The sequence below is a fragment of the Vulpes vulpes genome, chromosome 2 (genome assembly GCF_048418805.1).
Source record: "Vulpes vulpes isolate BD-2025 chromosome 2, VulVul3, whole genome shotgun sequence".
Lineage (NCBI taxonomy): Eukaryota > Metazoa > Chordata > Mammalia > Carnivora > Canidae > Vulpes > Vulpes vulpes.
In genome coordinates, this window is record NC_132781.1 from 46,277,035 (window position 1) to 46,290,371 (window position 13,337).

The 13,337-nt window shown below is 41.2% G+C and overlaps 1 protein-coding gene across 1 annotated transcript in view; it reads right to left on the reverse strand.

Moving 5' to 3' along the window:
* METTL16 (methyltransferase 16, RNA N6-adenosine) overlaps positions 1–13,337 on the reverse strand; it is a 71,386-nt gene that overhangs the window by 1,596 nt on the left and 56,453 nt on the right. The window contains exons 7-8 of the mRNA XM_026016221.2: positions 12,013–12,082; positions 10,832–10,921 (exon numbers count right to left, since the gene is read on the reverse strand). Coding sequence (XP_025872006.1) covers positions 10,832–10,921; positions 12,013–12,082 — 160 coding nt within the window. The remainder of the gene's footprint in view (positions 1–10,831; positions 10,922–12,012; positions 12,083–13,337) is intronic.

Sequence of the window (13,337 nt, forward strand, 5' to 3'; positions counted from 1 at the left end):
ACAGCTTGTGAGATTACATGCGAAGAATGACCAGGGTCATTAAGATCACATGGCAGAGAAGGAGGCCTGCTGGATCTTGGCTAATGTTAGGAGCAAGCCAATGGCTAAGGTGAGCACTGCCTCTCTGCTTGAAAAGGAGATACCAGCAGTGATGAGAAGAGTGGATTTAAAAGCTAGTTCTAGGGCAGCCCAGGTGGCTCAGCGGTCTAGTGCCGCCTTCAGCCCAGGGTTTGATCCTAGAGACCTGGGATTGAGTCCCACATCAGGCTCCCTGCATGGAGCCTGCTTCTCCCTCTGCCTGTGTCTCTGCCTCTGTGTGTGTGTCTCTCATGAATAAATAAAATCTTAAAAAAAAAAAAAAAAAAAGCTAGTTGTACATACTTCAAGACTGTCATCTTTCTATTTCATCTATTTCAAGCTTAGGAAGTGAGTTATACTTTACCCACTAGAGGGACTCAAGTTCCATTTTTAAAACTAAATGATATTGCTGGATTTAAAATTTATTTCTTTAAAATAAAAATTTCCTAATTTTTTAAATGACTCTTAGCTAAGTCCAGGTATATTATGAACATTTTAAGAGACAGACCTGTTTGTGTTGGCAAAATTTATCAAAACGTTAAAAAATTAAGAGAATTCTAAAGGTCAGGGTCAAAATGAGCAAGTAAGGATTTTAAGGAGAAAGGCTCATAAAGAGAAAACATAGTAGTTAGCTGTGAAGACCTTTTCCTGCAAAAAGCAGTCCCTGAGTTGTGCTTTTTGCTAACTGCAACTCTACCTGGAAGCACTGACAGAGCACATGCATATACACACAAAGGTGAGGCCTTGGAAGGACTAACCAGCAACTCCACACCTCATAAATACACATAACAACAAAATAGCTAGTTTTTCCTATGCTAGATCATTTTTCTAAGAAATAATCTATATTTTCCCTTTATACCAAATATTAACTAAAAAAATTAAAAATAAAAAAAGGAAATTAACACTAGAAAACATCTTAGAAGAAAAGGACCAGGGGTGCCTGGGTGGCTCTGTGGGTGAAGTGTTTGCCTTGGACTCAGGTCATCATCTCCGGGTACTGGGATCGGGCTCCCTGTTCAGTGGTTAGTCTGCTTCTTCCCCTCTCTCTTCCTCTCCCCCTGCTTGTACCCTCTCTGTAAAATAAATAAATAAAATCTTAAAAAAAAAAAAGGAAAGGAAAGAACTAAAAACAAAGGGTACATATATGAGTAAGAACCTGCTCTTGAAAAAGGAATCACAGACTTCAAGCTCTGAGTCTGAACTTGTTCAATTAATGTTTCAGACAAGATAATATTGAAATTAACACAGAAGTATTGTTATTTCTCAGCATAAGAAAGATAATTTCTACAGTCTACTGAGAGCCTCACATTTTTCTCTAAGGAACTTAAGATATGATTATTATACTTCAGAGAAGGAAACATGGTGGTGTGCGGGAGGGGGAGGGGGACAAGAACCAGATTCCCCATCCTACTTTCCAATACCCAAGGCTGTTACTATGGACAGGTCACTGTAACAGGATCATCCCTGACAGCCCACCCAGCACCCCAAAGATCACCAAGAATGTGGCTAAAAGGACAGCGGCTGGCTATCTCTTCTGATAGAGATGGTAATCCTTTGTGCTTACAAATTCCAATAAGCAAAGTGAAGACGTTTTGTTTCTTTTTTTTTTTCTTTTAAGCTTTTGATGCTGTTGTTTCTTAATTTGTCATGCTACAGACGGCCTACAATACTCTTTCTCCAAAAGAAAGAACTCATCATTTCTAGAACTCAAAGGAGAGAAATACATCCTTACTGAACCTAGTAAGAGCTCTATCATGGATCCACTTTCCAAGTTCTGAAGGAGTTGGAAATAACAAAATAGATAATTTATTACCCTGTTACCCCAAGATGAAAATGAAAACTTCTGTATCTCACATACAGCTCCTTTACCTGGCATTGTGGCCACAGTTTTTCATGTATAGTGGCCAACTGATAAATCCGGTACTTCTGAATATTTTTTTGTGAATTGCTTTAAAGATTTTATTTATTTGAGAGAGAGGGAGAATCTCAAGTAGATTCCCCACTAAGCACAGAGTCAGTTGGGCTCCATCCCGTGATCCTGAGATCACGAATTGTGCCAAAATCAAGAGTTGGACATTCGGGGCACCTGGGTGGCTCAGCAGTTGAACATTGCCTTTGGCTCAGGTCGTGGTCCCAAGGTCCTAGGATCAAGTCCCGCAGCCCACTTCTCCCTCTGCCTGTCTCTGCCTCTCTCTCTGTGTGTTTCTCTCATGAATAAATAAATAAAATCTTAAAAAAAAAAAAAGGTGTTGGTCACTCAACTGACTGAGGCACGCAGGCGTCCCTTTAGTAAATTGCTTTAATACACACATATGTAATTCCAGGACTGTTTTAGTTTTACTCTATTATAGAAAGTAGGCACTCAAGAGACAGATAATTCATACTCAAGAAATTTTCGGTTTTTAAACATGTTTTAAAACATGTATCCATTTATTTGAGAGAGAGCAAGAGAGAGAGAAAATGTGTGCGCAAGACCAGGGGGCGGGGCAGAGCGAAAGGGAGGAGACAGAGCGAAAAGAAGGCTCCTGGGGCTCAATCCTACAACCCTGAGATCATGACCTGAGCTGAAATCAAGGGTCAGATGCTTAACCAACTGAGCCACCCAGGGGCCCCTAGAAATTCAAGTTTTTTTTTTTTTTTTTTAATTTTATTTATTTACTCATGAGAGACACACACAGAGAGAGGCACTGACACAGGCAGAGGGAGAAGCAGGCTCCATGCAGGGAGCCTGATGTGGGACTCGATCCTGGGTCTCCAGGATCACACCCTGGGCCGAAGGCAGGCGCCCAACCGCTGAGCCACCCAGGCATCCCATTCAAGTTTTTAAATAATTAAAGTTTAACATAATCTTGGCTTACAGCAATCATTCCTTTCCCCCTCGTGTTTGTACTGAAATTTCTTAGTAGGCAGGGCTAGAGTAAAATACACGAGCAGGCCTTGAGAAATAGTTAAATTCAACCCTACAGGTCTCTCGTAATTTTATACTGTGTCACAACACAAGTAAATAGAAGCTATTTCCTTCCAAATAAGATGAACTTACTTTGCAAATATGCTTATGATCCCAAACCACAAACATTTTATTTTATTTATTTATTTTTTACTTTTTTTTTTTTAAGATTTTATTTATTCATGAGAGACACACAGAGAGAGAGGCACAGACACAGGCAGAGGGAGAGGCAGGCTCCACGCAGGGAGCCCGACATGAGACTCGATCCCAGGTCTCCAGGATCACACCCTGGGCTGAAGGCGGCGCTAAACTGCTGAGCTACCCGGACTGCCCTATTTTATTTATTATTTTACCACAGATATTTTATTTTTTTTAAAGATTTTATTTATTTATTCATTCATGAAAGACACACAGAGAGAGGCAGAAACACAGGCAGAGGGAGAAGCAGGCTCCACGCCGGGAGCCTGACATGGGACTTGATCCCAGGTCTCCAGGATCTCGCCCGGGGCCAAAGGCAGGCGCTAAACTGCTGAGCCACCCAGGGATCCCTACCACAAATATTTTAAATGAAGAGTGCTACACTGTCTAATGTACTTTAAGCATGCAAGGTATCATACATAATTCAACATTTTATTTTTATTTATTTTTTATTTTATTTATTTATTCATGAAAGACACAGAGACAGAGAGGCAGAGACACATGCATACTGACATGGGACTCGATCCAGGTCTTCAGGATCATGCCCTGGGCTGAAGGTGGTGCTAAACCACTGAGCCACCTAAGCTGCCCATAATTCAACATTTTAAAGTATAAAACAAAATCACTTCTTATAATGGCTAATTCAGTTTAATATGAAGAACCAGAGGTGAACTTACAACTGACTTTGAATTAGAAGATGTACTATTGGGGGATCCCTGGGTGGCTCAGTGGTTTGGCACCTGCCTTTGGCCCAGGGCGCCTGCCTTTGGCCCGGGATCGAGTCCTACGTCGGGCTTCCTGCATGGAGCCTGCTTCTCCCTCGGCCTGTGTCTCTGCCTCTCTCTCCTTCTATGTCTATCATGAATAAATAAATAGATAAATCTTAAAAAAAAAAAAAAAAAAGAAAAGAAAATGTACTATTGTATTCTCCAGCTGAAAGCACAACACGAAAGAAGTCTTGTGAGGAACTACAGACCCCATTAGGGATACTGGCTTTGTATCTTTTGAATGACAAGGATTTATTGAATAACAATCAATGGGGATGGGTCTCAAGTGTTATTTTGTTGCATCCTTAAAAATGCACCAGATTGAAACCATAAATTAAACAAAAACAGTCTTAAAATTTTAAAATATACTTTACCTAGCAGGACTGTCTATACAACTCTTAAATCCTCACTCTCACTTTCATTTCTAGATCTCAGTGGTACAATCAGTCAAGAGCCTTTCAAATGAGGTACATACTTGACATAAATCCATGTATCATCTGCTATGCTGCCTGCTGTTAATTATAACTAAGGCAAAAATCCCAAAGAAGCCACAAACTACATGAAATCAGTAAGTTCTCCCTTGTATCTGCAGGAAAAGAAGAGAGCCATTCACTAGGCATCTGCTAAGCATGTAGTCACAGCCTCCTTATTTTGACAGAGCAATCTCCAGAATGGTCTTGAGGGGAAAGGAGTGCTCTTGCTCTTGGCCACTGCAGTGGAGTCCTTGCTGTTCTGCCACACTCTGAACGGCTGCTGCCCCTGGTCCTCCAGCAACAAGCCAAATGCCTAGGAGCTGTGATTCTGCATAGGCTCTCACTATTTGGAGAAAGAGAGCCAAGGGGCCAACAGTGACACCTGACAAGAATAAAGACAGGAGGTGTGCTAGGAAGGACAGTCAGACTAGCTTTCCCACCATGCCTTATTTGAACGTGTATCAGCTCTGCTGCCATGAAGTGGATTGAATTTTGTTGTCTAAAGGTGTAACTTCCTTATTAATAAGCAGTTCAGTGGACATTTCCATTGCTATCTTAATCTGACAGGTTACTGTTTAAAAATGTCCGAAATCGGGGTGCCTGGCTGGCTGAGCCAGTAGAACATATGACTCTTTATCATTATTTTAAAAGATTTTATTTATTTGAAAGAGAGAGCTGGAGAGTGAGCAGGGGGAAGGAGCAGAGGGAGAGGAGAAGCAAGCTCCACACCAAGCAGGGAGTCTGATATGGGGCTCAATCCCAGGACCCCAGTCAGGACTACGACCTAAGCTGAAGGCAGATGCTTAATCAACTGAGCCACCCAGGCACCCTGTGGTTCTCTTTTTTTTAAAATGATTTTATGGGAACCCTGGGTGGCGCAGCAGTTTGGCGCCTGCCTTTGGCCCAGGGTGCGATCCTGGAGACCCGGGATCGAATCCCACGTCAGGCTCCCAGTGCATGGAGCCTGCTTCTCTCTCTGCCTCTCTCTCTCTCTCTCTCTGTGACTATCATAAATAAATAAAAATTAAAAATAAAATAAAATAAAATAAAATGATTTTATTTTTAAGTAATCTCTACACTCAATGCAGGGCTCAAACTCACAACCATGAGATCGAGAGTCACATGCTCTACCAACTGAGCCAGCCAAGCACCCCAAAGAACATGTGGCTCTTGATCTCAGGGGTTGTGAGCTTGAGACCCACACTGGATGTAGAGATTACTTCAATATAATAATAATAAAATAAAATGTCCTGAAATTATCCCGGGGTATATGTAAAAATAGTAAAAAGTAAAAAAGCAAGGGGGAGAAAAGTCTATGTGGAATGCTATCTAAGAAGGGTTGTTTCATATTTTTTAAAGATATTTTTTGGGGGGGGGGGCACCTGGATGGGTCACTTGGTTAAACATCCAACCTCTTGATTTCAGCTCAGGTCATGACCTCAGGGTTGGATAGAGCCCCATGTCAGGCTCCACACCCAGCAGGGTGGAGACTGCTTAAGATTCTCTCTCTCCAGGACGCCTGGGTGGCTCAGCCTGAGTGACTCAGCGGTTGAAAGCTGGTTGGAAGTCTGCCTTCGGCTTGGGGCATGATCCTGGTGTTCCAGGGTCGAGTTCCGCATTAGGCTCCCTGCATGGAGCCTGCCTCTCCCTCTTCCTGTGTGTCTCTGCCTCTCTCTCTCTGTGTCTCTCATGAATGAATGAATGAATAAAAGATTCTCTCTCTCCCTCTGCCCTTCCCTACTAAATAAATACATAAAAAGATTTTTTTTTACGTAATCGCCACACACATCATAGGGCTCAAACTCATGACCCCAAGATCAAGAGTCACATGCTCTTCCAACTGAGCCATCTAGTCATGGTGGTTTGAACCCTACATGTATATATCCTATGTTAAAATGCCTGTGCGTACACACTAAGAATAAATTATAATGAACCATGTAGCAGTGAGGGATTAGGATGTTTCAAAGAGACAAAAGAAGCTAGATTATTGACTATACCTCTTTTGAGATTTGACTTTGAAACCATGTATCTTTCACAACTACAAAATTAAATAGCTCACAAAAAGAAATCCCTAAGAAATGAAACAAATGAACCTAACTGTGTATGGATTTAGCAGCCTAAACCCACAAAGAAACATTCCAAATGACTTTAAAATTCATCACAAGACAGCCCTCAAGGACCTAAGAAATTGAAAAATGACAAAATAGTTCTTTTCACATATCATTCTGTTGATGGTAACATTAATTTTGAGACTGCTGTGGTGACTCATGGGTCAACACAAATTAATAATTATGTAAGCATGGTTGAGGACTAGCCTGACTTTGTAGAGCCCCCGTTTCCTCATCTAGAAAGTAAGGATACTACTATTTCACTTGATTGTTGCCAGGTTTAAATAAAATGACATAATGTGTGTGATGCATTCAAGTAACAAGAATGACCATCTCCAGTGTTTCAAATCTATTAGGCCTATTAATGTCCTGTTCACAAGGTTACACACCTTAGTACAAATCTTACACCATTCTTTTTAACATTTAAAGAAAACTTACTGAGCACCAGTCAGACACTGACCACTCCTCCATCAAGTCACCTCTGACTTGCCCAGCCAGAACTGCTTTCATATTGGGAACTCCTTTACTCCCAACCATTCATTTCAGCACTTACTCAGATATAATTCTGTAGCAATGCTTTGTGTGTGTTTCCCTCCCATAAAACTTGCCATTGTAAAGACAAAATGGTGTCTTCTTTCTTTGGCATTATCACAATGAAGATCACACTTCATAAGATAACTAGGAAGAGAGTCCTTCTGGACTCTGGCTCTGGTTGCATCTGTTTTATAGACTGGTATAATACTGGTTTTCAAACCATTTAACAGCAGAATCCATTCAAGAAATAAAATCAATATATAATATCAACGCAAGCAGATCATCTCTGGTTAAAATGAGAACAAGGCCTGAAGTACTAACCTGATTATCTGCCCCCAGTTGTCATTCCCCTGTGGCACCCTACACAGAATCTCTATCTAGAACCAGTGTGAAACCTATGCAGTAGTAACCACAGCATTGCCAGGAGACCCCAGCTCTGCTAACAAGGTTACCTGATTAATTTGACCCCTTCCCTCCATCTGCTTTTCAAAAGCCCTCTAAGGGCAGCCCGGGTGGCTCAGAGGTTTAGCGCCACCTTCGGCCCGGGGTGTGATCCTGGAGACCCGGGATCGAGTCCCACGTCAGGCTCCCTGCATGGAGCCTGCTTCTCCCTCTGCCTGTGTCTCTGCCTCTCCCTCTCACTCTCTCATGAATTTAAAAAAAAAAAAAAAAAAAAAAAGCTAAGTTTACTCCCTAGACAGAAAGTCTCCAGACTTAAAAGGAATGTCTTGAACACAGGAGATAATTTTTTTAAAACCAGACTTCTAGGGTAATGCTAGTACCAAGAGTGCACAACTTACTGGGACCACACTATTTTTCCTTCTTATTTAAACAAGTGTTAAATTTCTGAAAGCAAAGCAAAGCTAACACCCTGGGCAATGAGAGGAGAAGCTGGGACAAAGAGGCATTCTAAGTGGCTTGTTAAATCTGTAAAGAACAGTCTTCACAATATGCTTCCTTATATTCATCATCAGTCAGGAATGATTGTACAAAAATTCTATCAACACTAGGACTCATCTTTTTGTTGCTAAAATAAATCCAGACAAGAGCAATGGACTTAGTATAGGCACCTGAATCAAAATTTTTTTTAGCATTCAGCACTAGCAGAAACAGAGTCAGTAGGCCTGAGATAAGTGAAAACAGAAGTTGCCATAGTAACTTGCACATTTACCCTAAAAAAGCTGGAGTGGGGGTGGGGTGGGGAAGTAGGTCAATATTTCTACCTAGCTAGCTCTAGTCCTTGGCTTCCCCGCATTGCAAGCAGCATGCTTCTACCTCCCCATCCCTAACAGCAGCAGCAAGAGGGGAAAAAGTCAGGTGAGCATTTCAAAACGTAAGGAGTGGGGAAGAGGTCCAGGTGAAGGGAAGGAGAATCAAGAGGATAGCCCACTGAAAACCTCACTAGTGCCCTGGGACTACCCTTGGGAAAGCAGCTGCTGATCAAAGGAACCAGTGCTAAGAAACTGTTGCTGGGCTACTGCAAATCAGAAATTGCCATTTTCCCTGTAGCAGTTTAAGTGCACATAATGGAACACTTGGGAAGGCATTATTAACAGCTTTGGATTGAGGGTATCGGTGGGGAGGGAGGTACTCTCTCTGGCAAGGGAGAAACCCACAGCAATCTCCAAAAGGCATTCTTTGATGGCTGAAACTATGAACAGGGCTCAAGGATGGCCTAATGACAGGGAGGGAGAAGGTTCCTTCTCAAAATAAGCTGATTTTGCTAACACACCGCCCTTTGTTATTTTGATCTGAAACAGCTACTAATCCAAAGGGCAAAGGTTGACTCTGGGCTCTGAGATGGCAAGGAAAGTGCCAGAGCCCATTATAAGCTCTTCCACCTGCCAACAAATGTGGGAAGCAGGTTAAACAGAAAGCATGTGCCAATAGGCACAGTTCCACTTTCCTGCCACTGTTAGCATCTGCAGAGGGATAACCCAGTATCTACACAGGGATAACCCAGGACAGTACTAATGGTTTTAACAATTTGGGGTGAAAGCCCCAATTTTTTAGAAAATGACAGAAAGGGTAATCCTACAGGGAGGTAAAAAAAAAAAAAAAGGCAAAAAACAGGGATCCCTGGGTGGCTCAGTGGTTTGGCGCCTGCCTTTGGCCCAGGCCGCGATCCTGGAGTCCCGGGATCGAGTCCTGCGTCGGGCTCCTGGCATGGAGCCTGCTTCTCCCTCCTCCTGTGTCTCTGCCTCTCTCTCTCTCTCTCTCTCTCTCTCTCTCTCTAGGTCTATCATAAGTAAATAAATATATATATATAAAGAAAGCAAAAAACAAAAAACCAGAACCATCTTTTTAAACAGTGAACATTTCAGACACTAACCTCTAGTTTCCCCATTGCATTGTACAGAGGTGGATATGGGCTTCCACCGGGTAGATCATTCAAACTTGACTGGGAGACTTATTTCCACCTAGCAGCACACCCAGCGGAGTACAAGAAGGACAGGCTCAGTTTTAAAGCTGAGCTCATGTATTCTAGAGCCATCTGCAAATTGTCCCTTTGTAGTTCTGCACATGTCTCTATTCCTCTGCCCTATGAGAGAAGGGGAAGAGGCTCATAGACACAGCAACATTTAAGATGACTTGAAAGACCAAGTGCAACTAAGACTTTGGGAGAGGAGCTCCCAAAACAAGCATATTATATGGCCAGGGGATGAGGAGTACCTGAAGGACCAGATACTAGGCCTCCACAAATACCATGGGAATAGGGAGTACAGTTCTGAGCACTGTGTGCATAACCTAAAGATGGGAGACCCCAGGCAACAAGGTCAATCACTTTTGTGAAGGAACTGTGAGAACAAACAGATGCTGTTCCATTGCCACCTCTCAGTACAGCCCAGAAAAATTATTCAGTCTAACCAGTTCAGAAGTATTTTTCCTTTACATACAATAGCACAGAATACAAAGAAAAGTTTGTGGAACAAATTATTTTTTAAAACATCCTATTTCAGGGTGGCTCAGTGGTTGAATATTTGCTTTCCACTCAGGGCATGATCCCCAAAGTTCTGGGATCGAGTCCCACATCAGGCTCCCTGTGGGGGAGCCCGCTTCTCCCTCTGCCTGTGTCTCTGCCTCTTTCTCTGTGTGTCTCTCATGAATAAACTAAAAAAAAAATCTTTAAAAAAAATACATACATACATACATCCTATCCCAGAAAATGTTCGAGCTTAAGCATATGCAATGTGGAGAGACTAAGAAAAAGACCTATCACCCAGCTTCAAAACTGACCAATATTCTAGTGGTAATTTTAAAGCTAAGAGAGAACCTTCACTGGAATTATCCCTAAATGTTATATATCAAAAGCCTGCAACCCAAAAATAGCACTTTCTATATTCACCAGTAACTCCAGGAGACAGCCACTCTATGAAAGTATCAATAGTAAAGGAAAATAAAGGCTTCATTTCAGTTCTTAAGGAATATCCAACAGAATAATTATACCTGCAAGGTGTTTCTATAGGTTATATTACCTGAATTTTTAATTCATTTATATTTGCTGAATAAAAATCATTGTGTTACACAACCCCACAAAGAAAGGCTCCAAGGCCACCACAGTCAGCCTTCTAGGACTGTGTCTTATTTCACAACCACTTCCCATTCTGACCTAAGCATTGAGGCAAACTTCAGGAAAACCAAAGTAGTAAAGATTTTTCATTTCTAACCTAGTAAAACCCACTATGTGCTCGCATTTGAAGAAACTAAATCAAAGTCTCTACTTACTGGTACTGTAACATCATCATAAAAACTCCAAGCTAAAGCCCATCTCATTGTCCGACCTTGACAGAATTCAGTGTAGGTGACTTTAGGAACCTGAAACCAACAAACATGTCATCTCATCAAACTAAAGTCGTTCTATCAATATGCTTTGGGTTGCTGCCTCATGTTAATTATGTCATGGTTTTTCTTTTTATCAGTTAACAAACACTACTGTCAAAAAATAAATAAATAAATAAAAAACCACTACTGTCCCGAAACAGTTATGCATGGCTATCTAATAATCAATGAATAAATTACCTCTCAACAAAGTTGTGGGTTTTCTCCTCTCATAAAACAATAGAGAGAATTTAGAGTTCTGGCTTGAAGGTCCAAATATTCAAAACACCCCAATTAACACAGCTCTTCAAAAAACCACTGGTAAGTGATTAAAATGGTTTTGTTTTCTTTTCTTTCCTTTTTTTATGGAAAGAGAGCCAATAACGCCTAGCAATCTCCCTTCTGTCTGATTTTGGGGGGGGGGGGGCACCTACTTTGTGGCTTTTGGAATTTTAACAAAGAAAAGGTGTGATAGGGAAAACAGGATGAGTACAATATCAGAGAGAAACCAGAAATCAGAAACTTGGTTTCTGCCACTGACCACACATCTGACCCCCTTCTCTGAAAAATCACCTGGCTCATGCTGACTTATGCCCAAATCCCATAAACTGGGAGAGGAGGCAGGGGGCAGTATTAATTTGCCACCTGCTTTTCAAAAGAGAAGCAGGGGCTGAACTCATGTGAACTGCACCATAAAGGGAAACACAGCTGACTGAATATCATTCTAGTTGTAGGCGATCTTTGGTAACTAGATCTGCGACCCAGAATAAGCCCCTTAACTTATATAGCCTTCAGTTTCTGCAATTAAAAAGGAGTCAAATGTGGGGTCAGTGGTAGGTAAAACCAGGTTTTTTTAATTTCTGGTATATCTCTAACATTTATTCATTTGTTTCCCCCCCATCTTTTCTCTATTATAATTGTCGAAGAAGGCCTTTTAAAAATAATTTATACAAAGCTTCTTTCACAAAATTAAAAAATAAACAAAAATAAAACAAAAAGAATACATTTAGAGTTTTAAAGTATAAAGGAAAATTCCATACTCTATCATTAAAAGTAGATATACCAGAATAGTAATGACAAAGCCTTACCCCTTGTATGCGAAGTTCTTCCTTTAGAGGAGCCAGGCTGCATTTTTTCCCCAGCATACAGCTATACCACCTAGGGGGAAAAAAAAAATCAGAGAAGTCAAACACTGTTTATGTGGTTACATTTTTTTAATTAAGCATTTCTCATGTGAACAAAATGAAAGCAATAGTAAACAATTTTGAGTTAAGTCACAAGTGACAATAACAAAAATTGTACATAACGTATTTAGACAAAGAGCAAACCTAGCAAAGGAAAACAAGGGCCCCTGGGTGGCTCGGTCAGTTAAGAAATTGCCTTCAGCTCAGGTCATGATCCCTGACCTGACCATGAGCGCTGGGCTCCCCTGCCCAGTGGAGAGTCTAGTTCTCCCTCTCCCTCTGACCCTAATCCTCATACTCCTGCATACATGCATCCTCTCTCTCAAATAAAATCTTAAAATATAATGTTATATGTTCAATTTAACTTCAACTAAAAAAGTATAAACAGCCCCCTATACCATCTTAACAGAGATTGTAAAATCTGGAATGGATCTATACTTTGAGATGGCCTCACATGCAAATGATTTAAGGATATGTATTAGTGTTTCAAAAAAACATGAAATCAATCTCTTCTATAGTAAACATATATCTAGAAGAGGGAGTGGGGAGAAGATGGAGTAAACTGCTTTAAAGGTAAATAGAATTTAGCCTATGAAAGATTAACTATCATGCTTTCTATCATAAGCAACTAGAAAACTTGACAAAATATGTGTAATAATTGTTTTTTAGACATTGGACAACTGCAGTGAAGACCTATAATCTCAGAGAGAGAAACAAACAAGGTTAGCCCTGTAACTGACAGAACTTGCTGCCTAAAGGAAATTTCCAAGCAGCAATACAGGGAAAGGAAACTCAAACAGAGCCCCATGATCCTGAACTGGTGAGAGATTACATTTCAAAGGCCCAGGCAGTAAAGATTTGAAGAGCAAAACACAAGAGAGGAAGGACATGCATAGAGAGAGAATTCTGAGCATCTGCAGAAGAGTTACTTGGAATATTTTGCAGAATAAGGATTTGCACATGTGAGATGGAACTCCATGCAGCTAAAATTCCCAGAGGAGTGCCTGGGTGGCTCAGTCGATTAAGCATCGACTTGGGTCATGATCTCAGGGTCCTGGGACCAACCCCTGCATTGGGCTCCTTGCTCAGTGGGGAGTCTGCTTGAGGATTCTCTCTCCCTCTCCCCTCTGTATTCCCTCTCAAATAAATCTTAAAAAAAAAAAAAAAGAATTCCCAGAAAGTAATAAGCTTACTGATTCCTGGAATCCAGACATAGCTAGATTAGTTTA